The 27,226-nt window shown below is 49.7% G+C and overlaps 2 protein-coding genes across 14 annotated transcripts; one reads left to right on the forward strand and one right to left on the reverse strand.

Moving 5' to 3' along the window:
- The first annotated feature begins 1,214 nt into the window (after positions 1–1,214).
- Positions 1,215–7,558, forward strand: IL24 (interleukin 24). Of its 10 annotated transcripts, none has more exons than XM_059674615.1 (7): positions 1,275–1,604; positions 2,891–3,204; positions 4,226–4,288; positions 5,133–5,291; positions 5,934–6,005; positions 6,721–6,965; positions 7,098–7,230. In XM_059674615.1, the coding sequence occupies exons 2-7, from the start codon at positions 3,034–3,036 to the stop codon at positions 7,105–7,107; spliced, it is 720 nt and encodes a 239-aa protein (XP_059530598.1). In that variant the 5' UTR covers positions 1,275–1,604; positions 2,891–3,033; the 3' UTR covers positions 7,108–7,230. The 10 variants fall into 10 exon arrangements, with proteins under 10 accessions (XP_059530599.1, XP_059530598.1, XP_059530603.1 ...); XM_059674613.1 differs by having other exon boundaries at positions 1,406–1,604; positions 2,911–3,204; positions 5,931–6,005; XM_059674611.1 differs by having other exon boundaries at positions 1,406–1,604; positions 3,006–3,204; positions 5,931–6,005.
- A 954-nt stretch (positions 7,559–8,512) lies between these two features.
- Positions 8,513–25,518, reverse strand: FCMR (Fc mu receptor). 4 transcript variants are annotated; one of them, XM_059674607.1, is made up of 9 exons: positions 23,253–25,506; positions 16,604–16,936; positions 15,803–15,919; positions 14,407–14,629; positions 12,864–12,994; positions 12,433–12,591; positions 12,054–12,133; positions 11,294–11,368; positions 8,513–9,436 (listed from the first exon to the last, which is right to left on the reverse strand). In XM_059674607.1, the coding sequence occupies exons 1-9, from the start codon at positions 23,290–23,292 to the stop codon at positions 9,260–9,262; spliced, it is 1,335 nt and encodes a 444-aa protein (XP_059530590.1). In that variant the 5' UTR covers positions 23,293–25,506; the 3' UTR covers positions 8,513–9,259. The 4 variants fall into 4 exon arrangements, with proteins under 4 accessions (XP_059530590.1, XP_059530588.1, XP_059530592.1 ...); XM_059674605.1 differs by having other exon boundaries at positions 15,803–15,970; positions 23,253–25,505; XM_059674609.1 differs by lacking the exon at positions 16,604–16,936 and having other exon boundaries at positions 23,253–25,518.
- Positions 25,519–27,226: the final 1,708 nt, after the last annotated feature.

Below are 27,226 nucleotides of genomic sequence, written 5' to 3' on the forward strand. Positions count from 1 at the left end.
TCACAGTCAAAGGCACATACCTGGGTTGCAGGTTTGATCCCTGCCCATTGAGACGTGTGCGGAAGGCAACCAATCGATGTGTCTTTCTCACATCGATGTTTCTCTCTCTCTTTCTCCTCCTCCCTCCCCCCTCCCTTCCACTCTCTCTAAAAATCAATGGAAAAAATATCATTGGGTGAAGATTAACCAACCAACCAACCAACCACAAACAAACAAAAATGTATAAACCATTCTTATATCACGGAGCTAAGCCATTCTTAGCTTATACTTGGCCCGGAATATGCCAAGTATAATAGACCCTGATTCAGAGTCTAGTGGTTTTTTTTTTTTTTTTTTTTTTTTTTTTTTTGGGGGGGGGGGGGAGTCTAGTGTTTTCCCAACTGTTTCCAAGGGGCGTGGTCAAACACTCAGGGGAAATGCTGGGCTAAGCAAAGCTAAACACCCGGCCTGGCCCTGCCCTCATGGGACTTCTCAGGTCAATATTCTCAGGAGCTGAACAGGTTTCCCAGAGAGGCTGGCACAGGCCAGGCCTCTAATTTACTGACAATGAATCTCTTGTTTTGTGGAGTGTCTTATAGATAAGCATCTCTCGGGGCTAGGTTCTGTGGAATGTGCTTTGGGAACTCTCTGCAGTCCACCCCTGTGTGTCTTGCCAGCTGGACATACAGTCAGGCCCTGTGACTACACTCATGCTCTGACATGCCACTGCGCGTCCCTGGTACAATCAGGCCCCGTGACTGCTTGATGCTCCTGACATGCCATTACTGCATCCTCTGAGGGATCCCAGCAGAGCAGCAGAGTCCGAAGCTGGTCCACAGGACACAGGTCTTTAGGTTCTGACCCAGCCTTGCACACACAGAACCCGGCCAACATATATTGGTTGAGTGTTTGTCACCCTGGTTGCATGTCAGGAAATCCCCCTAAAATTCCTGTCCCTGATCCATTGAAGAAGTACTTATAGGCTACCCTTAGCCTCTTGGCTACTGTCCCGTCATTAAAGGGCATAACTATTGAATGATTTGAGCAGTGAGGAGGCTGGTGTACTCTACACAGCAATAACGTACTTCCACGTGTATAGACTTTACAAAGCACCTCTGTGTCATTTGCTCTTTACACCTGCCTCTGGGGGAAGTAGGGCGGTTTCCTTTTTTTTTTTTCCTTTTTTCAAATTTTATAGGTACAAAAGCTGAGGCTCAGGGTCCCTAGGAGACTTGCCCCTGGTCACACAGACAAGGGCAAAGCCAGAACTCAGACCCAGATATCATCTCACCTCAGGGGCGACTTTCTCCTTGCCCCATTGTCTTCGAGTGAAGGGTGACTAGGCAATGAAGTAATTCTCTAGGAAAGCATGACCAATTTCCCTTTCTCCGCCTCCCTCTTCTTCCTCCTCCCCCCGCCCTAGCCCCCATATATATATGAATCTTCACAAAACTGGCCTGCACACCTTTACTTTTGAAATGACTTCCACAGCCCAGACAGGAACCTTCCACCCACAGTGACATCCTGACTGGTGAGTGGTGAGGGTGCCTCCCAACTTCCCCCCTCGGTAGCAGGAGCCAGACACCTCCAAACAGCGAACCTCAAGCATCGACTCCAGCCTGGAGGTGAGTGATGTGGGAATTCCTGAGTGCTTGGCTTTGAGCAGCTGACTGCCGCCTCCCTGGGAATGGGGGTTGGGATGGCAGTGCCAACTCTTTCACTGAGTATGGAAGGATAAGATCTAACCGTGGATGTGGTGCCGCCTCTTCTGATTTAACACCAAGAAGAATTTAGGCCGGATGGGAAGAAAAGCAGGAGGAGTATGAGGCCCAGAGATGAATTTTCCAGAGAGGCTTTGAAGTCTGTGGAGTTTGAGAGAACAGAATGGAGTTTGAGAAAGACCCGAGGGCATTGCTGAAGCTCAGACTTGCGTGGCGGAGAATACTGGGCGCTGGTCTTGGGTCCCACTACCCTGCCCGTATGTTGGCAGTCATTTCAGAAACAGGCCTTCTCCCATCTTCCTGTCCAGCCTTGGGGTGGAAGAATGAGTTTCTTCAGGTGGGAGACCACTGCCTGGAATATGAAAGGTTCTTCAATGGTTGTGGAAGGAAGGAAGAAAGGAAGGAAGGAAGGAAGGAAGGAAGGAAGGAAGGAAGGAAGGAAGGAAGGAAGAAGGAAAGAAGGACAGATGGAAAGGAGGGAGGAAGAGAGGGAGGGAGGAAAGGAAGAAGAGCAAGGGGCAAAGAAGGGAGGGAGAAGGAATGTTGTGGGTACACGTATGACAAATAGATAATGGTTCGCCTTTCTCTAGCTTGGGGCCTCTTCATAGTCATTCCCAATTGGCCCTCTAGTGCAAGTTTTCAAGGTGAGTCATCCAGAAATGTGATTCCTCCCTCCTGTTCAGTTACCTAAAAAGCCAATTCTTAGGGTCAAAAGTGAGTCGTCAGTTGAGGTAGCAGAGTGAGGGTGTGCCAGGATTAATCCCTCAGCTCCCTCGTGATGAGGAGTCAGAGGTGGTCTGGAGTGAGAAAAAGACCTGCCCAGATGTGCCTGGTGCCTGAGGGGCAGAACACAGGCAAGCAAACATCTAGTTCAGCTCTACCCTTGAGTTTGGGCTCCCTATACATGTTCTTTGGCACATTGTAAACACCACCCACTGCCCCCTCCCCCTGCCCATTTCTTCACTCTTCTTGGTCAAATTCTGACTAGCAGGTTGTTGGCTAGAGAGAAGGGTATGGAGTAAGGAAGAAGGTGCCCAGTATGTGTGACGTGGATGGGCATGAGGGGGTGGGCAGATAGTGAGACAGTGAGACCAGCGGGTATGAGATGAGGGGCAGAAAGACCCTCACCCCACCTTTGGGGCACCACATGTTTGCAATATTCTAACTCTAGCAGCCCACCGTAGTCTCAGGTTTCCTATCGGTTTGCCAGGCTGGCGAGGCAGAGCCAAGGAGCGTTATTTCTGGGTGTACCGGTCCTGGGCCAGAAGGCCGACCTCAGCGGCCGGTCTCCCTTCCTCCCAGCAGCATCCTCCCGGTCCTTCGTCTGCTGCAGATGAGCTCTCCAATGCAGAAGACAGCCCTCCCCTGCCTGAGTCTCATCCTGCTTATCTGGAGCCAAGGTCCCGGAGCCCAAGGCCAAGAATTCCAATTTGGGCCCTGCCGTGTGGAAGGGGTAGTTTTCCAGGAACTGTGGGAGGCCTCCCGGGCCGTGAAGGACATTGTGGTGAGTGAAGTGTCCCTCTGGACCCAGCTGCTGGGGTTACTGTCATGGAAAGGATAATAGTTTATGATTATGGAGCCCTTTGTGCCTTGCTAATCATCACCCTGGAATAACATTGTGAAGTGAGAGACATCGCAAGCGCACATTTCCTCTTGCACATGGGGAAACTGAGGCTCAGAAAGACATGGTCAGTCCATAGGAAAATAAACAGCTCACGAGGAATAAAGAACAGAGCCTGTTCATCCAGGCGGCCAGGAGACTCCAGCAATGGGAAGTCACGGGAAGTCCTTTGAGTCCCAATTACTGGAGTTTTCACCTACTGTTTAGCCAGGATCCTGCTAGTCTGCCACCACCTGCTTACACTTTGGCTAAAGGTAGAAAGAATGGTTAATGCTGAGTGAGGGGGCTGCTGGTGAAATGTGACCGGATTTCTCTTAGGCCTGCTCTAATATGTGCCCTCACAAATGCACTCACCTCCTTAAAGGACAATCCAGAGGCAAGGCAGAAAGTGGGCGCTCAATGGGGCAGCCTGGGAGGGGAGAGTGCTGCCCTGGAGACAGGACCCCTATGTGTGATCATGACCTTGAAACCAGCCCATAAAGTACCCTCATCCCCATCAGTTTCCTTATTTGCACAATGAGGATGTGGGACAAAGGAGCTCAAAAGCTCCTTCCTCTCTCGATGATTCTTTGAATCGAAATCCAAGAACTGAAATGAATGAATGTCTGGGCTGCAGGGAATGCCCCGTGGGTGAGAAAAGCAGGATTTCCCCACCTCTTGGCAAAGGGAGGTAAAATCTTGCCCTTAGGGGTTCTCAAACCAAATAGGGTTATTTCCTCTTGTCTCAGAGGAATCAAACAGGTTCCTGATCAAGGCTCTAAGAACTCCTGGGATTGCATCTGACCTTGGGGGCCAAGTTTAGTGATTGTCTGTGGCTGAAACCTGTATCTCCACCCCATGCATTTGCACGGTTGGTTTCTATGCTGCCTCCGAACGGAGACATCTTTTCTTCCTGTTCCCACAGCAAGCTCAGGATAACATCATGAGTGTCCAGCTGCTGCGAAGGGAGGTTCTGCAGAACGTCTCGGTAATCACACCTCCTCGGGGAAGGAGCATGGCTGGTCTTCTGTGGGTGGGGGTGAGGGGTTGTCTGGGGAGGCTGACAGAAGACTTCCCTTCTGCCCCCGGCTGGGCCTACCAGGACAGGGCTGGGCAGTGAGCCAAGGAAGTTCATGCACGGGGTTTGCACCCAGAACCTGGGTTATGTGGGCTTGCGTGTGATGGCGTGAGGCGAGGGTGGAGACGAAGGCTTGTAAACATCTGTCTCCACTTGCTCAGAGAGTCGCCATCAATCTTTCTCTTTTGCATCTGCTTGGGTCTCCTCCCATTTCCATCCTTTTTCTCTCACCCATCTCTGTCTTCTTGTCACCCAGCTAGTCAGCCAGCGAGCACACAGATACTGCCCCGATCCCTAAGACGCTGAGCTTTGCTCTGGGGCTCTCAAGGGGGCTGGAGTGCAAGCCCTGTGTTCAAGGATGCTGTTTTCCCTCCTCATTTCTTCTCCTTCCAGCCCATTTTCCTGCCAATTCACAACCACCAAGTTTTGGGTGCTTTTCAGGGTCTATCACCCCACATGGCTATTGAGCAGATGTTGGGGGCGGGGGGGGGGTCAGAAACTAGACCTGTGTGTGCCACTGATCAGCTGTGTGACCCTGGGCAAGCCCTTCTCTCTGGGCCTGTGGTTCCTGCCAGAAACCAAAGGTGCCACTGCCCATGCTGGTGAAGGCTCCTTCACGTGTAACGTTTAGCAGCATCTCCTGGAAGACCCCTGCTTCCTTTGTGCCTATCTTGCGTCGGCGACGTGTGGGTCATTCATCCAGGGCCAGGGTGGGCAGAGGCCTCGGCTCCCTCATGACCCAGACCCTCCTCAGGGCGCTGAGAGCTGCTACCTCCTCCGTGCCCTGCTGAACTTCTACCTGAATACCGTGTTCAGAAACTACCACAAGAAGGCAGCTGAACTCAGGATCCTGAAGTCATTCTCCACCCTGGCCAACAATTTCATTGTCATCCTGTCGAAACTGCAGCCCAGCGTGAGTAGAACAAAGCTGGGACCAGGCACCATGGGAAACGGTGTGTTTGGAGGAGACTCCGCTCCCCTTAGCTCAGCGGTTCTCAACCTGTGGGTCGCGACCCCTTTGGCGGTCCAACGACCCTTTCACAGGGGTCGCCTAAGACCATCCTGCATATCAGATATTTACAATATGATTCATAACAGCAGCAACATTACAGTGATGAAGTAGCAACGAAAATAATTTTATGGTTGGGTCACAGCATGAGGAGCTGTATTTAAAGGGCCAGAAGGTGGAGAACCACTGCCTTAGCTGGTCCTGGCTTTTACACCACGACAGGGAGTCGTGAGAAAAGAGCACAGCAGGCTTTGGACACCAGCAGTTCTGGGTTCCAGCCTAGCTCTGCGTCTAGCCAGCTGGTTGGCCCTCTGCAGGTTTCTTATGTATAAAACGGGATGATCGCCCCTACCTGGCAAGGCCGCTGTGGGAACTGGAGGCGGCCCTGCCACGCGGTGGGATTCAGCCTTGGCTCCTTGAGGACATGGACTCAGCGCTGTCCTCCGAGGCCCCGGGACCCTCTGGCATCACTAGGAAGGAGTGGGAGGGGGCTTGCCTCTGCCCCCACCCAACACCCGGCACAACCTTTTTTCTGTTCTCCAGCAGGAAAATGAGATGTTTCCCATCCGCGAGAGCGCACGCAGGCGGTTTCTGCTGTTCCAGGCAGCGTTTAAGCAGGTAAGCAGGGCTGGGAGCTCAGGGCTTGCTTAAGCTGTCGCAGTCAGATGCCTCAGAGACCTAAAGCAAATGCAATGCAATCGCCTCCTCCAGGCTTGCCCCAAAGCCACCTGACTTAGCAGGAGCACAGCCATGTTTACATGAAGTAGCATTTACTTTGCATAAACACCACAAACGACATACTATATTTTCCTGCCAGTTTTCAAATGAAAACGCTATTCTCTTTCCCTAGGGGATGATTTCACTCCTGAGCCCTTTTCCTGGGCAATTGGAGTCGGGAGTGAGGGAGAAAGAAGGGAGACTGGCTTGCACCCCCCCCCCCCCCCCCACACACATCTCCATATATCAGTGGTTCTCAACCTGTGGGTCGTGACCCCTTTGGTGGTCGAACGACCCTTTCACAGGGGTCGCCTAAGACCATCCTGCATGTCAGATATTTACATTATGATTCACAACAGTGGCAACATTACAGTTATGAAGTAGCAAATAATTTTATGGTTGGGTCACAACATGAGGAACTATATTTAAAGGGCCAGAAGGTTGAGAACCAGTGTCATACATGGTATTTTCCATAATGCTTATCTGGTTTAATTTGTGAGGAAAAACATCATGGGGAAATATATTACTTTTTCCCAAATTAATACAACAAAGAAATGCCAAATGTCATCCCCAGCTCCCCATCCCCAACATGGATGATTTTGATGACCTTTTGAAGGAACAGATACATCAGCCTAAAAATAAATGGAGAGCAATCACACACAAAGGAAAGGGGCCACCCAGGCCTCAGTGTTGGCTATACAGTGAACTCAGGAGGTGGACCAGACCCACCCACACCGGGATTCTAGGGTTCTTGTTGGCAGGGGCCACAGATGCTTTTCCCTGGCTCCTGACTCACTGTTACCCACTGTTTTCAACCCGAAAGTGGGCAACACACAGAGACGGGGGACAAGTGATGGGTGGGTGAGTTCCTCAGAGGCCATCCCAAAGGGGCTGCCGCCCTAAGGTGGAGTCAGCCAGGTCCGGGAGGGGTGGTTGGAAGGTAACTACGCTTGCGGCTAAGATGGCAGATCTTCAACTCTTCTTTCCCTTCAGCTGGACATAGAAGCAGCGCAGACCAAAGCCTTTGGGGAAGTGGACATTCTCCTGACGTGGATGCAGAAATTCTACCAGCTCTAATTTCCCAGACAGGAACGCCCTCCTCATTCTCCTTGTCATTTCAAGAGTGCCCTCCCTGTGATGTTCTCTGGGCACTTCCCACTCCGAACCATTCTTGGTCCAGGCGTATCCCCAAAGACTTCATTCTTTAAGTGGACCCAACAACAGCCACGGAAGTCTCCCTCGGATGCTGTGAAAAAGCTACAAAGCAGGCTCCTATATTTATTACATCTCTATTTAATTCCTGTCAGTGTTTTAACTGATGTTATATATTTATTTGTTTGACTAAGATCTGGGAAGACACCAGAGACAACGCCCCATGCTTCTCTTTTGTCCTCCATGATCCTTGGAACAATGTGGGGCAGTGATGGTGCTCAGTAAAGGCCTAATAAACTGGATATTTTTGCCTGTTTTGAATGGTTGGGGAACAATGAGGGATGCTGGGATATACAGTCGAATGTTTGGGCATGACTATCTCATTGTCCTGACATCTCCAGGAACAGAGCCGTGGGGAAGGGGTGAGGGGCACCAGTTTGAAATGTAAATGAGAAAAGATCTAATGCGTTAAGTGCCCAACACAAAGCAAACTCATGAAACACTGCATTTCGTGCCCACACTCCCCACCCCACTCCACCATCCGTTACCCTTGGGTGCCCTCCTTTCTTATCCTACTCATGCTTCTCTCATCTGCCACCAGAGAGGGTGCCAGGGGCAAGCTGACATTGCTGATGGTGTCATGGTAGCTGGGTGGACTCTCTGATCTGTGATGCAATTCCCTGCTAGTAAAAGGCAGGGAACTCAAGTCTGGCAGCCTTTCCTTTCTATTTCTGGACAAGGGCCCAGTGAGGCTGAGTTGTGTGTCTGGGAAAGACCTTCTTCCCAACGGCAAGACTGGGCATTCTCTAGTCTCAGGCTCTGGCTTGTCTCTGTAGTTGACATCAGTCTAAAGATACAATGTCTGACCATGCCCTTGCGCAGAAGACTTAAGGGTAAGAGTCTGTGGAGGAGATGGGATGTCTTCCTCCATGACTGAAGTGCTGCTGCAGAGCCCATGGCCCTCCAGGACCCCAGGCCACTTTCCTTCCCCACCTTGCTGGGTCCACTTGGAACTGGCCAAGAGATAAGGTGCATTTCTGAAAGCCGAGAGAGGTAACGGTTTGGATGGCTAAGATAGAGCCATGTTAGGATAAGAATGGAAGAAGGATAAGGAAGTGACACAAACGATTTTTAGAAGACTGCATATTCTGCAGCTTTGGGGTGAAATGTTCTATAAAAGTCAATTAAATCCATTTGATCCTGTGTGTCCTTTATTTTTTTAAAAAATATATTTTATTGATTTTTTTACAGAGGGGAAGGGAGAGGGATAGAGCGTTAGAAACATCAATGAGAGAGAAACATCGATGAGCTGCCTTCTGCACACCCCCTACTGGGGATGTGCCCGCAACCAAGGTACATGCCCTTGACTGGAATCGAACCTAGGACCCTTCAGTCCGCAGGCCGATGCTCTATCCACTGAGCCAAACCGGTCAGGGCCTGTGTGTCCTTTAGAGTCACTGTTTCCTTTGTTAATTTTTTGTCTGGAAGATCTATCCAGTGATGTCAGCAGTGTTAAAGTCTCCTACTATGACTGTATTGTTGTCAATCTCTCCCTTAAAGTCCTCTAGAAGTGACAAAAACTATATTTAAAAGAGGGGAAATGCTAGGGTTAGGATCCTTATGAGCATCAAGGAAGGGAGACTTAAAGAAGATTTAGGGACATAGGGAAATATATATGGTTCTGAAAATTTGGAATCCTTCATCACATCAAAATTAATGCCACATGGTCTAGAGCTGAGGCAGCAAAAACCCTGTGATCAAAGAGAGTCTGCAAATCCCACAGCCTGTTATAGGGCTTGAAAGGGAAGCAGGTGGCATCGGGACAAATGCCCTGCATGGCCAGAAGCCACCTGAAGGCCACAGGGGTTTGCAGAAGAGCCATGGGAACTGAGCTATGCTCAGGGCAATGAGGCAGAGACAGGATGGAAGGTGGGATGTGGGATGTCACGAGGGGCTCTAAAAGTAGACGAAGCGAGTGTTGGAAACCAGCAGACAAACCAGACTCATTGGCGCAGAGGCCTGGGCCCAGGGGGACAGCTGGAGGGGTGAGTCAGGCAGTAGATATTGACGTATTCGTCTGAATCAGCATCCCCCATCATGGCGGCAGGCTGGCGGTAAACGGTCATATATTCACAGCTGGTCTTCAGAGACGGCACGTGGGGCCAGGGAGCTTCCGACACCTGGGAAAACCAAGGAAGCATGACTGGGTCTGGGTAGAGTGACTTGCTATTTCTCCAGCTGGATTCCCACAGCGGGCAACGGCGGGCATGCAAATGGTTGCTGACTTCCAGAAGGCAACGACACAGAGGTGGCTGCGCTCCATCAAGCAGCTCCGCCCTGGGGATTTTCGGGGCGGCATCTCACCTGAGATAACTGGAAAACACTTAGATCTAACGTGGGCAGGAAATGCCTTACATGGGGCTCCGACTACAGTCACGTGGTTAAGCACCCGTCTGGAGGAGACTTGCCTGCCAGAGGAGTTTCCCCTCTGGGATTGGATGCTGTGACTTGTGGAATGAATATACATCCTCAAGGGAGTTATTCAGAGGCAGGTGAGTCACCCCTGCGCCTCTGGAAGGCTCGGAGAGCCAGTGACGTGATGTGACAGAACATTCCAGGAAGGCGCTGGGTGGTGAAGGGGAGAAAGGCAGCAGGACCTGTGGGCACAGGGGTGCTCCTTTCCCCAGAATCACCTGCCTTCAGGATGGGTCAGTTCTCGGGGGACAAGGCTGAACCATGACCCAAGAAGGCTGTGGTGGTGATGGGCCACATGTTTATTTATGTATTTATTTTAGATATATTTTTATTGATTTCAGAGAGGAAAAGAAAGAGAGAGAGAAACATCAATGATAAGAGAGAATCATTGATCAGCTGCCTCCTGCACACCCCACTCTGGGGATCAAGCCCACAACCTGAGCATGTGCCCTTGCTCAACTGCTGAGAATTAGAAGTCCAGCCCCCTGAACACAGTAGGCACTCAGTAACTGCTCATTGAAAAGACCTGCTACTTTTGGTACTTAGCTCCCATTGCCTGTTATAATTTGCCATTTGAGATTAATTTGTCTTTAAAAATTAAAATATTCCCTGTGAAGGCTACAATATTCAGTCATTAATCATATACACCTTATTGAGAACTTGTTCCATCAAGATTTTTGTCCCTAATGGTAGGAATGAGAGTTTCAAGCAAGGAGGAAGGATAAAAGTTGAGCAAGCTGATGAGGTGAGGGTTGTATGGCCACAGGGCAGTTCTAGACAAAAGGGTGAGAATAAGGGTAGAGTGAGTAGAGTCTGGGCACTGCTGGACCTGCCTAAGCTACCGTGAACCCTCTCCAGCAGGGGCGAGTGACCGCAAACTCAAGAAGCTGGAGGTGACTGTGGCAGAGCTGTCACTGGCTGTTGGGCATCGCTCTCCCCTTTTTAGCACATGATTGCCCAGCCAGTGACTACATTTCTCAGCCAGTGGATGGGAAGGAAGTGATGCGTCTTAAAGAAGCAGGGTTCTTTTCCTCCCTCTATGGGCTGGAATGTGGCTATTGAGCACTGACCATGGTCCAGGCAAGACACCAGGGGTGGGGGACCAACAAGACAGAAGGTGTTTTAGTCCCTGGACGGCCGCCTGCCCTTACTTGGGAGGAAACAGGTTTCCATCTTGTGAGCCCTCTGGTTTAAGGTCTGCTGCTTTAGATTAGTCTACACCAGCGGTTCTCAACCTGTGGGTCGCGACCCCTTTGGGGGTCGAACGACCCTTTCACAGGGGTCGCCTAAGACCATCGGAAAACACATATATAATTACATATTGTTTTTGTGATTCATCACTATGCTTTAATTATGTTCAATTTGTAACAATGAAATTGGGGGTCACCACAACATGAGGAACTGTATTAAAGGGTCGCGGCATTAGGAAGGTTGAGAACCACTGGTCTACACCCTAATTTATAAAACAGACTTTGGCCACCCTAGCCAGTTTGGCACAGTGGATAGAGCGTTGGCCTGCGGACTGAAGGGTACCAGGTTCGATTCTGGTCAGGGGCATGTACCTTGGTTGTGGGCACATCCCAGTAGGGGGTGTGCAGGAGGCAGTTGGTCGATGTTTCTTCCCTCTCCCTTCCTCTCTGTAAAAAAAAAAAATCAATAAAATATATTTTAAAAATAAAAAAAGACTTTGGCCATGCTTCGTTTTTCCTGGTCCCTAAGCAAATAGTGTTTTAGCTACTGTGGGCTACTTTAGAGAATAAAGTCTTTTCCTCCCTGACTTTGGGAAAACAAAGATGAGTCGATGGTTTGCCCACCTGCCAATGGCAACGGACAGAAACCCGAGTTCCTATGTCCATTCCTAGATTTCAGGAGGAACCCTCCTCACCCCAGGTGTTGAGTCCTCTCTACATCTTGCCAGCAGGTCATCCTCGGGGCTTCACTGCCTCCAGGGATGGGTAAAGAACTCCTCTCACCTTGGAGAGCCCACTTGGAAGTTCTCCCTCATATTAAGATGAAAGTGTGTGCTTCCACCCCCTTCAGGCCTCCTAGAAATCGAATCTCTCCCCCGAGAGCCCCTCGTGTGCTGGATTACCACCCAGCAGCCTCTACTTAGCACCCACGGAAATGCTAGGCTAAAAGCCAGGTAACTAAGTCTACCCCGTCGTTGGGCAGGCCCTGCACAGGCACTGAGACTAGTTCCCGGACTCCGCGCCGGAGCAGCTGGGAAAGCCCAGCCCGCGAGCGACACGTGGCTGGGGCCATGGCGCTGGGTCCGCGCCCAGCTCTGGGACCGCCCCGTCGGGCCACCGCGGCTGTTCTTACCTGGGCCGGGGCAGGGCGCACCTGCGGCGGGGCGGGCGGCGCCGACGCTCCGGGCCTTGGGGTCGGTGCCTCCAGGTCACCTGGGGGAAGGGACCCGAGGCCGGGATGAGGGTGTGGCCGGGGGTCCGGCCCCACCCTAGCTCTGCGACCAGCCCTGGGGAGGAGGAGCCGGCCCTGCCCTCCAGCTCACCCGATGGAACGCTGGGCCTCGCAATCCTGCCCTCATCCGCCCCACCCCCCACTGCCCCGCACCCACCCCCTGATCCCCGTACCCACCCACCCCCCCATCACCGTGTCCTCCCCGCTCCCCCGCACCCCCCCCTTACCCTGTGGTCCCTCTGGCCCCCCGCCAGCCAGCTCACCCACCGCCCCTGCTTACCCGCAGCGTGCGCCTCCGGGTCGCGCCGGGGACAGGCGCTGTAGACGTTGTTTTGGGAGCGTGGCCGCTGGGACACGCGGGGCCGCTGTGCCTGGGGCCGCTGGGAGGCCGCCAGGGCGCTCATCCTCAGGGCCAGTCGGCTCGCCCGCCTGGAAAGGGCTTCTCGGCAAAAAGCCCCGGGGAGGGGGGGGGCGGGGACGGCTTAGGGTTCGCGGCGCCGGCCTACCCTCCACGGAAGGCCAAAGCGCCCCGGCGGCTGCGACCCCACTTCCAGGCGATTCACTCCCCCCCCATCCCTGGTTCCCCGTAACCCCGGACGCTCATCGAAAGCTCCCGGGATCCAGCGGGGGAGGGGGGGTAGGGGTGGAGGGAGGGGGTGCTCTGGGCTCTTTGGGCCGCTCAGTTCTCTCTAACCCAGCCCAACCGCTCACCTTTCTTCCTCTGAATGATCCTGGTCACCAGCAGCCCCAGAAGGGTCAGCAGGATGAGGCTCAGGAAGGTGGGGATCAGGAGATGAAACCCCTGGTCTTCCATTCGGGACCCCGGGCTGTGGTGGGAGGCTCTGAGGGGGGCAGGAGAGGGAGAGGGGAGAGGGCGGGAAGGGAGGAGGCTTAAGGAAGCACTTTTGAGTGGCCACTGTTTGGAGATGGTTCAGGTTGTCCCTTTGTTAACCGATTCCCCCCCCCCCCCCAACAAAGAGCCTTGTTTCTGGAGCCAGGAAACCTGGGTTCAAATTTAGATTCAGATTTTCACTGGCTGTGTGATCTGGAACCAGTCTCTAACTTCTCTGAGCCTCATTTCCCTGTCCATGGGTCTAGTAAAACCGATTTCACAGAACCGTTTAAGGGCAAACCACAGAGTGGATGAAAAGAACTTCACGCACCGGGTCCACGCGGCAGTCAGCAAATGTCAGATTCCCTTTCTGGACCTCAGTTTCCTCAAGCTTATTGCAAATGTTCAATGAGTTAGTTTCTTCTCGTTGTGGGAAAGAGGATGTTGTTTTTTATGGTGCTCCCTCTGCCTAGGAGGCCTCCCCTCTCTTTCCCCTGCATGTGGAAATTTTACTTTCCACAAGGAGCCAATGGGTTAAGTCCTCTTCCCTGAACATGGCAAACCAGAACCGATTCTTTTCTCCCTTTTCCTAATTCTGGTGATCATAGCCTTTACAACCTTTGTCACGGTCAGACTTGCATTAGTGAGATAGGACCTATATACCGCACGGCTTCGTTTTTTCTACATCTTCAGGACATAGCGCCATGCTTGACACATAGTAAGAAAATGTTGATTGACTTGCCTTGAATTCTTCCCTAAGGAGGCTGTTGTCATTTCCTGAACTAATAATCAGGAATCCTGGTTCCGTTTGAAACTACTTCCCTCTCATGGTCTCAGTTTCCTCATCTATACGACCTAAGTGAAGGTCCCCTTTCTCACTCACATGGTGATCTTTGCTTAGGTAAAAATAATTCCGATTATTGTAGCTTTTCCTTGGCGGCTGCTGTAATACTGCCCCCTAGTGGTCTATTGCAGCACTTTCTTAGCATCTATTCTAGCCTTTCTAGCAGTGCTGTCCAGTAGAAACATAGCGTGAGTCATACATGTAATTTAAAATTTCCTAATAGCTAGATTGAAAAAGTAAAAGGAAACACGTGAAAGTAGTTATAATCCTTAGTAGTTTAGTCGTTGATTTTATTCTCGTTTAGTTTCTCCCCATCGAAATAGATGTGAATGAATGCGGAGGGACTGAAAATTTGGGGTCTGGCTTCTACAGGGTCGCCTGCTGGGGCGTTGGCAAGTATATTCATGTTAAGGGCACTAAAGAGTTAATGTGCTATACTCACAGGTCGTCTGTGTCACAGTGGCCTTCTAGAGACAAAGCCAAGAAGGGCCTTGGTTGGTAGACATTTCAGTGGGTCTCCGAATCCTAGACTATTTTGCCTGGGTTCTAGCCCATCCCGGGTGGTGGAGGCCTCTCACCTCTGCCTGTGAAGCCTGGTGTGCTGGTTGTAGCTGGCTGTCTGGGGCCTGAGCAGCCTCTCCAGGGCTGAGGTCTTTGAGCTTGTGGTGGATGGCAGGCGGGTTGTGGGCTTGGCCGCCACCACTGCCGAGGACCTGGAAACTCGAGGGCGGTGGGTGACTGGGGGGGTGGGGGAGGAGGGGTGTGCTGGAGGGGCCTCTGTCCTTGGAGCTGGTGAGGTCACTGCAGGAGACAGAGGGAAAAAGTGATCTTCCGTCCACACTCTGGTCTCCAGCAGGGGTGGGCTGTGACCACCTCTTTCCTGAACACACTCCCCTTTCACCTAGGCCAGTGGTCGGCAAACTGCGGCTCGGCAAACCACGGCTCGTGAGCCACATGCGGCTCTTTGGCCCCTTCAGTGTGGCTCTTCCACAAAATACCGACTTCTGCGCATGGGCCACGAAGTTTCAATCACACTGTACGTGCGCGCCCACACGTGGTATTTTGTGGAAGAGCCACACTGAAGGGGCCAAAGAGCCGCATGTGGCTCGGGAGCCGCGGTTTGCCAACCACGGACCTAGGCTACCTTTGTTCTTGCACTCCTCGGGGCCTGGAATGCCTTCCTAGCATTCTTAGTGCCGTCCACACCCAGTAAATTCTACCCAGATTTCCTTCAAATGCCATTTTCTCCAGGCAGCCTTCCCCGACTTCCCAAGCAGATCAGCCTCCCCTCCTCTGAGCATGGAGAAAACCTTGTGTTCTGCCATGTGCTTGTCTATTCTCCCCCCTCCCACACCTGTCAGTCACAACCAGGGGCACATAATGAGCTCAGCTGCACTCTCCCTCTTGGCACCCAGCAGGGTCCTCGAGTGACACCATGTTCAATTAATGTATCTACCCCACAGGGTAGACGGAATGGCAATATTGCATGTCAAAATGCATTTAAAACAGGGAAATGATAGAGAATGTAAAGGTATCATTAGTATAATCATTCTTTTTTCTTTTCATTGCAAAATAGAGTTGTTAAGATCACTGTATGCCAGCAAGTATGACAGCCCTGTGGGCAGCAGGAGTCATAATGAGCTCCAGCTGGGAACCTTCTGCCCCATTTCGGTTTCAGCAGTCATTCATAAAAGGGCTGGATTTTGTGAATGGAGCACAAACTCCATTGCTTGCGTTGCCACCTAGTGGTGATGTCAGTTCTGCGACTAGAGCCGAGTGTCCAGGCTGTAGGCTGGGCTTGAAGGACACAGAAACAGACCTCAGGATGGGTACCCTCTCCTGAGTTAGGGAAACACACATCGGAGACTCCGCTATGCTCTGCCAATCACTCTATGAACGAACACAACTTCCTTCCCTTCTCACAACACCCTATCACCTCCACCACCCCTCCCACCCCAGCTTTGGGGAACTGACCTTGGGAAAGGACTTCGAGGGAGCTGGCAAGTACAGGTTTCTGGAACCAAGGGAGCATCTCCATGGGTGGAACTCTCCATGGTGGAAACGGCTCCTCTTCCCAGAATGGGTCATACTCTGCTGGAGGCATGAGGAATGCACTGGTGGGCTCTGGGAGGAGCCGGAAGTCTGGGGAAGGGGCAGTAGTAGGAGCTGAAGCTGACTCAGCCAGGATGGATGGCAGCGAGGGGATGAGGGCAGGGTCCCCCAAGAGGAGCAGAAAAAGAACCCCTTTCACCCCAACCCAATTAACCCAGAGGCCTCTGGGTTTCTAGGCTGTTGAATTAGTGCTGCTGGCGTGTGAGGGAGTCGGTGGAGAAAGACAGGACTCCGCAGAAATATGGAAAGGATCAGATCCTAAAGCAACACGTTTGGCCTACAAATGTGGCTTGAGAAAGACTGTCTTTCCTTTATATTCACCCCTGATATTTCTCATGGGAGAATTATGTCTCTTTGTTCCCAATTTCCTCCACTCTCAGAGCCTCTCCTCAATCTCAGCCCCTGCTCCTCCCCTCATGCCCTGGGTAGGATGGGTACAATTCAACACAAGGAGAGCGCCAACCTTGCTTGCATAGACAATTCTGTGGACCCTGAATTTAGTTGACTCTACAGGGTCCACCAATCCAAATCCAAGTTATTATTGGACTGACTATTATGGCACTAGCATAGTCTGGGGGACTGCCATAGTCCGATGCTGTCCTAACCTTCCTGAGTGGAAAGGTTTGCTGGCTGGGCGGAGCCTCCATCAGGTCGGGCACCTACCACTGTGGACATCCAGGGTGACTTTCTGGGTCTTGCCCCGGTCTGTGTGCAGGCCTGTCCCACAGGCATAGACTCCGCTGTCACTCTGGGTCAGCTCTGTCACCTCCACTAGGAACAGGTTCTGGTCTGGACACAGCTTCAGGGTGACACGGCGCTTGTATTCCTTCCTGACAAAGCTCATGCTGGACACCACGGTGAAACACGCTTGAGATTTGTCTATCTCGCGGCACAGATACACTCTCGTATACGTTTCAGGAAGCGGGCACTCAATGGTAATAGATCCGCCCAGCATCCCCTCCAACTTGACTTCTGGGAGCACCAGGGCTCCAGATACTGCAGGAAGAGGGAGTTAATGGACAGGAAGCCTCATCTCCAGCCATACTCCCACCTCCATCCCTCTTTCCAGCCCAGGCCCCAGTCCAGCCTCGTGCCCTTCCCCAGAACAGCCCATCCCCTTTATCAGCCCGGGCCTCGGCCAGCCCTCAGCTTCAGTGCTATCCTCATCTCTAGCCCTAGCCTCATCCCCAACCTGTTCCCAGACCCTCCCCTCTTTTCATCCTCAGCCCTACTCTATGTTCATCTCTGTGTCCAAACTTGTCTCAGCCGCGCTTCTCCCCAGCCCAAGCCTGAGCATAACCCTCAGCTCATCACCAAACCCATGTCCACCAGGACACCAACCCCCTAAGAATATAGTAAAAAAATACTGCACTCCAAGGAGAGAGAATATTCCATGGAAATCGCAAACAGCACGTAACCCCCAGGTGACTTCAGTGTGGCATTGGGAGGCATGGAACCATTTTGCTGCAACAGGTTTGTCTGTCTAGTTTTGCTTTGCTCAGATCCAGTCAGCCGAAACAACCATCCCCACCCAGTTCTAGTTGTTAAATCACTCAATAAGCATGAATTGAATGCCTTTCAAGGGACAATAAGATAGTTGATATTCCTCCCCTCACAGAAAGACTCATTCAGTAGGTGGTACACATGGATAGCCACTGCCTGGCTGGTGTGGCTCAGTGGTTGAGTGTTGACCCATGAGCCAGGAGGTCACGGTTTGATTCCTGGTCAGGGCACATACTTGAGTTGTAGCTTTCATTCCCAGTAGGGGGGGGTGCAGGAAGTGGCCGACCGATGATTCTTTCTCACCATTGATGTTTCTATCTCTCTCTCCCTCTCCTTTCCTCTCTGAAATCAATAAAAAAAAAAGAACCTTGATCTCTTGACTGCAACTCTATATTCTTCTTAAAATGAACAAATCCACACAAATGGACAGCCGCTATAGCACAGTGTCAAAGATCCCACGAAGAGACAGACCAGTTAGCAAGATGACAATGACCAGACCCCAGCTCTCCTTGGAGTTCAGAGTAGCTTCTAACTGTCATCCAAGGCTTAGAAAAGCAGATATCCCCAACAGAAGAAAGATAGATGTACTAGTAACTTCCTGGTTTAGAACTTATGCACAGTGTGCTAAGATTCATGTGGAGAGGACTTGCAGACAACCTTGATCCAGGTTGGGTCTAGGCACCTGCATGGTAAATAAGCATCCCAGCTGTCCTTAGAGTTTTGTAATTCTGGGCTATAACTATATTTCCAAATGGTTCTTGGGAGAAAGGGAGGGGTGCAAGAAGCTATATAAAGGAGCCAAGCTGTTTAATGGCATTTTAGCTACTAAACTAAGTAAGTGACATTAATCTATAATTTGGCAACTTGACTTATAGTGGCGCTGTAGGGGAGGATTTCAAAAGTTACTAATTATATAATTAGATATAAATGGATGTTTGGAACATGAAAATAATATAATTTTCATAATGCAAAATAAGGTAAGGGGTCACATGGCCTTGGCTGGTGACGGAGCTCAGGAGATAGATTCTGGATTCCACAAAGCGATGATTTTCAGGGGCAAGGGGTGATAATGAGGAGCTTATAACTCAAGCCATAGCAGAATCTCTGAAAGAAGGAAGCTCGCCTGAGACATTTACGTTTATAAGATAGAGCGTGGCTTTGTTAAAAGGATGAGAAACATCCAAATCAACTTTTCACTTCCGTGTACACTAACCTATGTGTGTCCAGGCCTGCAGCCTGCCCTTCGTGCCTTCACAGTGAATGGAGTGTCCCCCTTCCTATCAAACGCTAGTGCCTTCATCTGTACCCTGAAACCCATCCTGCTCACCTTCCCCAGAACCTCTCTCCTGCAATTATCCTTTTCTCTCCCTGCCTCTTGCGCTCTCCTCTTCCCACATCGGCGTGGCTTCCACACACGCTCCGTTGTGCCGTATTGAAACCCCTCGGTGACTTTTGCCTCCCCTTCAGCTGCCACCCGTCTCTGTTCTCTTTCTCAAATGAGCCATCAAACTCACTGAATCCACTTCCACGCCTCCCAGTTCCTCTTCTACCTACACCTGTCAGAATTTTGTCTCCAATACTCCACTGAAAGTGCTCTAATCAAGGCCACCCAGCGTCTTCTATTGCCATGTTTAATGGCCGCTTCTCTGTCTTCCTTTTACTCACCCTCCTGGCAGCATTTGATGAAATTGAGTCCTTGAAACACTTTCTTCTCTTGTCTTCCCTGACACCGCACTCTCAATAGCTATTCTTTTTCAATCTTCTTATTTACTTCTTCTCTACTCACCTCCCAATGTTGGGCCACCCCGGGGCCTCATACTTGGGTGTGTTCCTTTCTCTGTCCTCCATCACTCTCCCCCCACACACACTAGCTTATTTATTCCTGTTGCTTTTCATGACAACTCTATACAGAGTTCACCCAAACATGTATCTCCAGTCTTGTCTTTATCTCTGGGCTCTAGAATTGCCTTCCCAATGTTTAAATTTGGATTCCATGTGAATGTCTACTATGTGTTTCAAACAAACAATGGCAAAAAAGGACTCTTGATTTCTTTTCCAAAACCCATTTCTACCCTTGCCTTTTGGGTCAAATTTATAAAATGTTTTCTACAACCAAGGTCTATAAGTTTAGTACCTATGTTTCCTATGTAATTTATTGTTTCAGATCTTATATGTAGGTCTTTGGTCCATTTTGAATTCATTTTTTAGATGGGGATAAACTGTAATTTAGTTTCATTCTTTTGCATGTGGGAAGTAAAGACAAAAAGAAATGAATGGAACTATATCAAACTAAAAAGCTTCTGCAAAGCAAAAGAAACCAACAACAGAACAAAAGGGCAACCAACCAAATGGGAGATATTAGCAAACAATAGCTCAGACAAGTGGTTAATTTTCAAAATATATAAAGAACTCATACAACTCATCACCAAACAAACAATTCATTTAAAAAATGGCCAGAGGATCTGAACAGACAACTCTCTCAAGAAGACATACAAAAGGCCAACAGATATATGAAAAGATGTTCAACTTGACTAGCTATTAGGGAAATGCAAATCAAAACTACAATGAGCTGCCACCTCACACCTGTTACCAACAAGACAAGTAAAAACAGGGTTGGGGAAGTTGAGAAAAGGGGACCTTTTTCACTGCTGGTGGGAATGTAGAATGGTACAGCCACTATGGGAAACAGAATGGCCATTCCTTAAGAAATTAAGAATAGAGCTACCTTATGACCCAGCAACCCCTCTTCTGGGTATCTACCCCCCAAATTTGAAAACCTTTAGTCACAAAAATACATGCGCCCCTATATTCATTGCAGCATTATTCACCACGGCCAAGACATGGAGGCAACCAAAGTGTCCTTTGATAGAGGACTGGATAAAGAAGATGTGGTACATAAATACAATGGATACTACTCAGCCTTCAGAAAAGATGAAATACTGCCATCTATGACAACGTGGGTGGACCTTGAAAATGCTAAGTGAAATAAATCAGTCAGAAAAAGCTAAGAACAATATGATTTCACTCATATGTGGAATATAGAACTAAAATTCGTATAAACAGATAAAATTATGGTGGATACCAGTGGGAAGGGGGTGGGAGAGTAGTGAGTGGGGAAAGGGGGCTCAATATCTGGTGAAGGAAGATGATTTAACTTTGGGTGGTGGGCACACAGTGCAATATACAGATCATGTATCATAGAAATGCACACTTGAAACCTATATGATCCTATTAACCATCCCCCAATAAATTTAATGAAAAACAAAACAACAGTAAAGAACAAAACAAAACTGATTTCTTTATAAGCTCTTCCCATCTCAGTAAAGAGCACCAACATTCATCCAACTGCTGAAGCCCAAAACTCATTCCCATATGAAAGAATCAAGAACAAATTGTAGGGGTGTCGTGTGTGTGTGTGTGTGTGTGTGTGTGTCTGTGTGTGTGTGTGTGTGTGTGTGTGTGTGTATTGGATCATAACATCTAGTGTATGCATGTATTATTATTATTATTATTGTTATTGGTAAAAATGGCTTGAAACTCTACACCTTGTGATACTGCCTTACTTTACTAGGCAAAGCCACCTAAGGCTTCAGGCAGTGTGGCCTGTAGCTTGGGCCTCATGCATTGGGCCCTGGGGACCAGGACCTGGGACATGAATGCAAATAAAGGCCCATATATTATATGTCTAAATATTTTAAAGGTATAAATAAAGCTAATAAACTGTTAAATAAAGTTTGTTCTATCCCCTTCTCTTTACAAATTCACACATTCCTTGGATATTCACTCTAAAACATGGCTATAAGGTAAAGGAAGGCCCCACGTCCCTGTCTCAGCCTCTTGCTTATCTCCCTGCTTCTCTCATCCCTGGCTCCTGCCACCATAGGGTGCTGGTATATACACGATGGATTCCCCAGTTTGCAGGTATAATAAGCTCCATCTATCTCCGTTCCAGGCAGACTCCTGTGCCGCCCTTTCATAGGCCAAAGGTTAGAAGACCCTGAGATGGAAGTGCACACAGTCATTGAAAGTGTGCCTGCAGACATTTGGACAAAGAACTCAAGGCCTAGAAGAGGGGGTTAGGGGTGAGCTTGGCATGGACACATCCCATTGGGCTTGTGAATTCCTCACCCTGTGGGTATGGGCACAAATGGGGAAGAACCAGGCCCAGAGCCTGGACTCCTCTGGCCCAGAGAATGATGGTATTGCTTAGAACAGATGGCCGTGGTACAATTTACGTACCCTTCACTCCTGGAGGCCTTCCTTTCCCACCCAACCCCTCTTCCCCCTGAGGTCTGAGTTTAATTTTACTCACATTGTGCTCACTTATGTTCCACTACCTCTCACCCAGTCTGACGCTTCATTAAAACTCTGTTCCCTTGGGCTTTTTAGGGGTTTTTGATCTTCAACTTGATAAACATTTGACTTTCTTCCATACTCAAGCCATCAGAAAGAAAGCAAGTATGAACAAAAAATCCAAATTGACCCTCAAGGACAGCCGTAGGCAAACTATGGCCCACGGGCCAGATCCGGCCTGTTTGAAATGAATAAAACTATTGAAAAAAAAGACCATACCCTTTATGTAATGATGTTTACTTTGAATTTATATTAGTTCACACAAACACTCCACTCATGCTTTTGTTCCGGCCCTCTGGTCCAGTTTAAGAACCCATTGTGGCCCTCGAGTCAAAAAGTTTGCCCACCTTTGCTCAAGGAGGTTACCATTTAATCAATAAAATGAGGTGGGCAATACCCCAAACCTCAATACAAGGCAGAATGGGATCAGCTATTGGGTTTCAAAAGAGAAGGTTCTGGAAAGTGTATAGGAAGGAGGCGATGGTTGAAGGACCCATAGAAGGTAAAGGTGAGCAGAAGAATGTTCCAGGCAGAAGAAATGGGATGATCAAGGGCTGGTGGCAGTAAGTCCAGCACATGCTCAAGAAATCCTGTTTAGCTGGAGGTTAGGGAAGTGCTGGGGAATGTATAAGCTCAGAAATACAGAGAAGCAGAAGGGAGAGGTATATAATTCAGTAGGCAGTGGGAGGACAACCCTATGATTGGAGTCAAGCTTTTAGGAAAATTAATTTGGAATTATAGGTAGGCCAAATTGCAGGAAGAGGGAAAAATAGGTACGAGATGACTGTGTGTTCTTTTCTTTTCCATTCCTTCCCCCCCTGTTACGTCTCTAGTAGAGGCTGCCATTGCTTCTTATCCCGGTACATGGAAATCTGGAAAGCACATGAATTGGCCATTGATTGTATCGAAGTATGGCTGGGGACAAATGGAAAGAGGTTGTGAAGAGCCATTCTAACATTTTGCAGCTCATATCAGTGATAGTTTAGAGAGATTAGCTGGTTTGGATGGTGACCAATGAAACAGCTGTAAACTGAGATGCCGAGTTTGGGAAACGGACTAGGCCTACTGAATGGATTAGGGAGTCTTCAGTTAGAGTTGAAAGTTAAAAATCAGGAGTGAAGGAGATCCAAAGAAAAAGAGTGAAGAGGTAAGAAGAAAGAACTTTGGTGGCACTTACTATAAGGTTCCAAATTAATAGGCTCTACATCTGGGCAAAGTGACACTTTCAGCCCTTGTGAACCCAACAGGAGATGTGTCTGGAGTGGAGGGAGGGGCGCTAGCAGGGAGTGGGGAGGTTCTCCAATGCCTCATCTGGCTTCCATCCATGTCCTGCCCTAGTATTGTTCTGCACCTCATTCTGTCTAGAAACCTCAGAGCTGGAGACACCAGCCACTTCTCTACCCATGGCCAATTCAAACCTCATCTGACATGTAAGCTCTTTCCCCACAGCACTTACCTGTGGGCAGGAAGTAAATTAACCAAAGCCAGGGGTCCATGGCTCCTTCCAGGACAAGGGCCCATTCAAGAGCCTCAGGAGAGGGGGACAAGGATCCACTGCTCACCCAGGAACTGCCACAATCTGGGGTTTGAAAGAGATTTCTGGTCCATGTGAGGATGAAGACTTGAAAATGAGGAAATGACTGCCCCTCTTATTTGCTTGCTAGTCTTAGACCAAAAAAGAAAACATCAGCAAACCACACCGGAAGTCAGGAGTTGAGAAAACATGTGTTGCACGAGATTGGGTCACCAGGGTTCAAAGTGCTTCTACGCAGATCCTAAAGACCACCAGAAACTATCAGTCATGATATTTCTTTGTCTTGGGCACTTTCTCTTGGAGGGGCCTCCCATGCCTTATGTGTATTCATTGATGCCTTAGCCAGAGTCCTTCTACTTTTTTCTTGTCTTCAGGATATAAGAGCCTCATCACCACTTTTCTTGGTCTGAGGGAGGCTGTGTGGACAGAAGCTTGTGCCTGAGTCAGAGGTGCTGGTTGTAGCCCTTGAACTTATTTGACAATTATTTGAGCATCTGCTATATGGGAATACTATGGGTTTTGAACCTCGATTTCTTTATCTCGAAATGAAGGTGGGACTAGATGATCCCTGGCATTCCCTCCAACAAAACATTGTTCCTGGGGTCTTAACCTCACATCAGCCACCCTTCATATCTCCTATATCTCCCTAAGGGGCTGGCTCTGGCAGGAGCCCAGGTAACTGTCCAATGACCTCAAGGTTGATGACAGGAGAGGGTGTGAAAGGTCACACAGAACTCTGCCTAAAGTCACAGCAACTTGGTACAGCTATACCTTCAGGACCTCAAGTGTCCAAGGGCACAGCCCAGGAACTGAAGGTAGAGACACTGAGGTGATCAGCCACGAGGTATCATGGGTTCCAGTCAGAAGTCCTGAGTTCTGGTCCTGCCTTGGCACTTTCTAGCTTTGAGCCTCAGTTTTGTCATTGATAAAATAGGGATGGTCCCTGCCCTGCCTACCTCACAAGCTTTCATGAGACCCAGCAGGAACCGAACTCATGGAAGGGCTTTAAGAGCCCTTGAACATGGCAATGTGCGGGGCTGTCACTTATCAGAGAATTTCCAAAACTTCATTCCTGGATGTTGCATCCCAGGTCGGTTCCCAGGGCCACGCCTCTGGGCGCTGCTGCCTCTGGTGCCCACAGGGGACTGAGGCTTCTTCCCACATCCTTCTGGGTGGATGTGGCTCACGGCCTCCAGGCTCCTCAGTGGTCCTGTGCACACCCCTCCCCCTGGCCCCTACACACCAGATTTATCACAAGCTCTCCAAAACACAAAACAATGACGTCCGTAGTGGAAATCGAGAGTGAGGCTCAGAGCAGGTGCAGAGGAAGCGTGTGTGGGGGCGGGCAACCTGCCCCGCCCACCCTATCTGTGTCTCCACCGGCCCAGAGCAGCTGTACTCATGACTTCCTGCAACCACACTCGGCCAACGTGTCAGTGGGCAGCCTCAGGCCTCTGATTAGAGTGAAGGCCAGAGGCCACAGGTCCCCTTAGCCTCCATTCTTCCTGACTTCGAGGGCTCTGCCACATAGCTGGGCAGCTATGGGTTCCATGTCTGGGACTGCCTTGGAGAGAGAGAACAAATGAAGGAATGTGTCGTAGGTGTGATTGTGGGCGTGAGTGTGTGTGAGCATGAATGTGTAGTGTGTAATGTGTGAGAGCTGAGTGACATACAGCTGTAATGTGTAAGTGTGTGACAGTGTGAGGTGTGCAGTGGGAATGTTATGTGTGATGTTAGTGTGTGAATGTATGATGTGTGGCATAATGATGTGTGTGTGTGAGATGTGTGAATATGTGACGTGTGGCTGAGTGTGTATATTGTGTTGTATGACACGTGAATGTGTGCTGTGTAGTGTGAGTGTGTGATGTGTGAACATGTGGTGTGTGAAGATGAGAATTGGCTTTGCTGTGGCTGGGGCCTGCCAGGAGGTGCTGAGGATGTGTGGGATGAGTGGGTAGGAGAGATTTTCACATCTTGTGTGGCCCAAATAAAACCCTCAGAAAAACCACATTGGGGTGTTATGAGCAAGAATTAGGGGTCTGAGGACATGTAGACAGGAAGTGAATGTTTCCAGTCTCAAAGCTTCGAGACCTTGGCTTGTCCAGTGTCTGCCTCCACATTGCTGCCCCAGGGTCTCAGGGTTCAGCCCCAGGGAAGGCTGGTGCCTGGCTAAATTGCAAAGTGGGAAACACTGTTTTTCTCTTTCCCCTCTCTTATTTATCTCCCATTTAACCTCATTTCTCCTTCCTGATTCAGGGCTGCCGAATTGCCCTGGTGCTCCTGCTCCCAGGAGGAGATCTGATCAGCTGAAACACACTAATGGAAGGGGGCTCGATGGTCAAACATCCTCTAGGAGCAATGGGTGATCAGAAGGGATGGACAGGATGGAAACATTCAGAGCCGGATGACAGGTAGGTGGAGGCAATAAATAATACCACATACACTGGTACCGAGGACTTCGAACACTTCTCCTCTGGTCAAATTAAATCTTTAGTAACTTAGGCTTCATTATCCTTCCTATGTTACAGATGGGCGAAGAAGAATATTTCTCAGAAGGTTGTTGTGAGGATTGCATGGGTCAGCATTGCAAAGGGCTTCGCACGGGGCCTGGAGTAATGTCTGAGAGCAGTGGAGGTTAGCCATGGCCATCAGGTGGAGATGGTCGGTATTGGCTCTGCTTGACTAATGCATCACCCTGCTTTGGCCTCCCTGTGACCAGGCTCCCAAGGGCCATCTTCTGGGCCTTTTCAGACTGAAGGCTGAGGTCCTCAAGTGGCCCTTTCCATGATCCAGTCAGAAGTCCTGGTTCTGGTCCTGCCTTGGCACTTTCTAGCTTTGAGCCTTATTAGTATCCCAGGTTGGCTATTAACCCATTTTCTTCTTCATTGAAGGGTTTCTTTGTCCAACAAGCTGCATAGAAGCAAGTGCACTTTGGGGAGTACATTGTTTTACTTGCTATCACCTATTGACAGTATTAGTCAAGAATAATATAGGATTGCCTGCAGCTTTAGCGACATATCTTGGCTTTTGATTGTAGGGACTGATACAGGCTGCACAAGCTTAGGATTGGCTGCAGGTTATTGGCATTAATACGGAAGCTGCACCTTAAGCCTCTGGCCCAGTCATGACCCTTTGGTGAGTCAGAGAGCAGTTTCCCAGGGGTAAAACTGTGATAGGGTTTGACACACACCTGTAGCATTGGGGCTCCAGGACTGATTTGCTCTCATTCCGGAGAGGCTAGGTATGTATTCCCGTTGTAGAGGACAGAGAAATATTCCAGACAACCACCCCTCCTGGCCAGGGAGGAGCCCAAGGCTCAGGACTGGGCACTGCGGTTGGTGGGGCTGGAGGGGAGACGAGGAGGACTGATGTCTGAGTCCTGTCAAGGGCAGGCTGAGGAAGCATGTGGCATCAGAAGCATCATGTTCAAGGCCTGGGTGGAAGCGAAGGTTGTGCCCCACCTCAGGCAGGATCGAAGGCTGGGAAGAACTCTCTCCCAGAGAGAACTCTCCATACACAGAGCCCGGAGGAGGAGTCTGGGCTGGTGTGGGGGCTTATAGGTTCGGACACGTTTCAGTGCTAGAACCTAGGAATGGCCTTAGTAGACAATGGTGGGTTTTTGGTGTGTTTTTTAATCTAATCACTATCCTCCAAGTGACTTTGGATCAGCTATTCTAAAAGCCAAGCTATTCTTTAAGTAGCTTCTAGGTGATAGTCCTGTGGAGGGAGTTTACTTATTTGGTAACTTGAGTTTTGATGAACGGTTTCTTGTTCTTGGAGGATACCCCATTAAGGTATGAAATTCAAGGTCAAGTATTCTAGGGATGCTTCACCAAGATTTTTTTTTAATGCCCAAGAGGAGCACTGATTGTACCTGCTTTCAGTTTGTTCTGTTA

The sequence above is a fragment of the Myotis daubentonii genome, chromosome 18 (assembly GCF_963259705.1).
Source record: "Myotis daubentonii chromosome 18, mMyoDau2.1, whole genome shotgun sequence".
In the NCBI taxonomy this organism is placed as follows: Eukaryota; Metazoa; Chordata; class Mammalia; order Chiroptera; family Vespertilionidae; genus Myotis; species Myotis daubentonii.

What these genes read in the sequence shown, in the direction of transcription:
- IL24 (XM_059674613.1), top strand. Translation starts at nt 3,034, where the DNA reads ATGAGCTCTCCAATGCAGAAGACAGCCCTCCCCTGCCTGAGTCTCATC. An exon ending in TGTCGAAACTGCAGCCCAGC is followed by an intron (nt 5,292 to 5,930) that starts GTGAGTAGAACA and finishes TCTGTTCTCCAG; the next exon opens with CAGGAAAATGAGATGTTTCC. An exon ending in TCCAGGCAGCGTTTAAGCAG is followed by an intron (nt 6,006 to 6,720) that starts GTAAGCAGGGCT and finishes GACCTTTTGAAG; the next exon opens with GAACAGATACATCAGCCTAA.
- FCMR (XM_059674605.1), bottom strand. Translation starts at nt 23,292, where the DNA reads ATGGACCCCTGGCTTTGGTTAATTTACTTCCTGCCCACAG. An exon ending in CACCCTGGATGTCCACAGTG is followed by an intron (nt 15,971 to 16,603) that starts GTAGGTGCCCGA and finishes CCCCTTCCCCAG; the next exon opens with ACTTCCGGCTCCTCCCAGAG. An exon ending in ACCAGGCTTCACAGGCAGAG is followed by an intron (nt 12,995 to 14,406) that starts GTGAGAGGCCTC and finishes TGCCCCCCTCAG; the next exon opens with AGCCTCCCACCACAGCCCGG.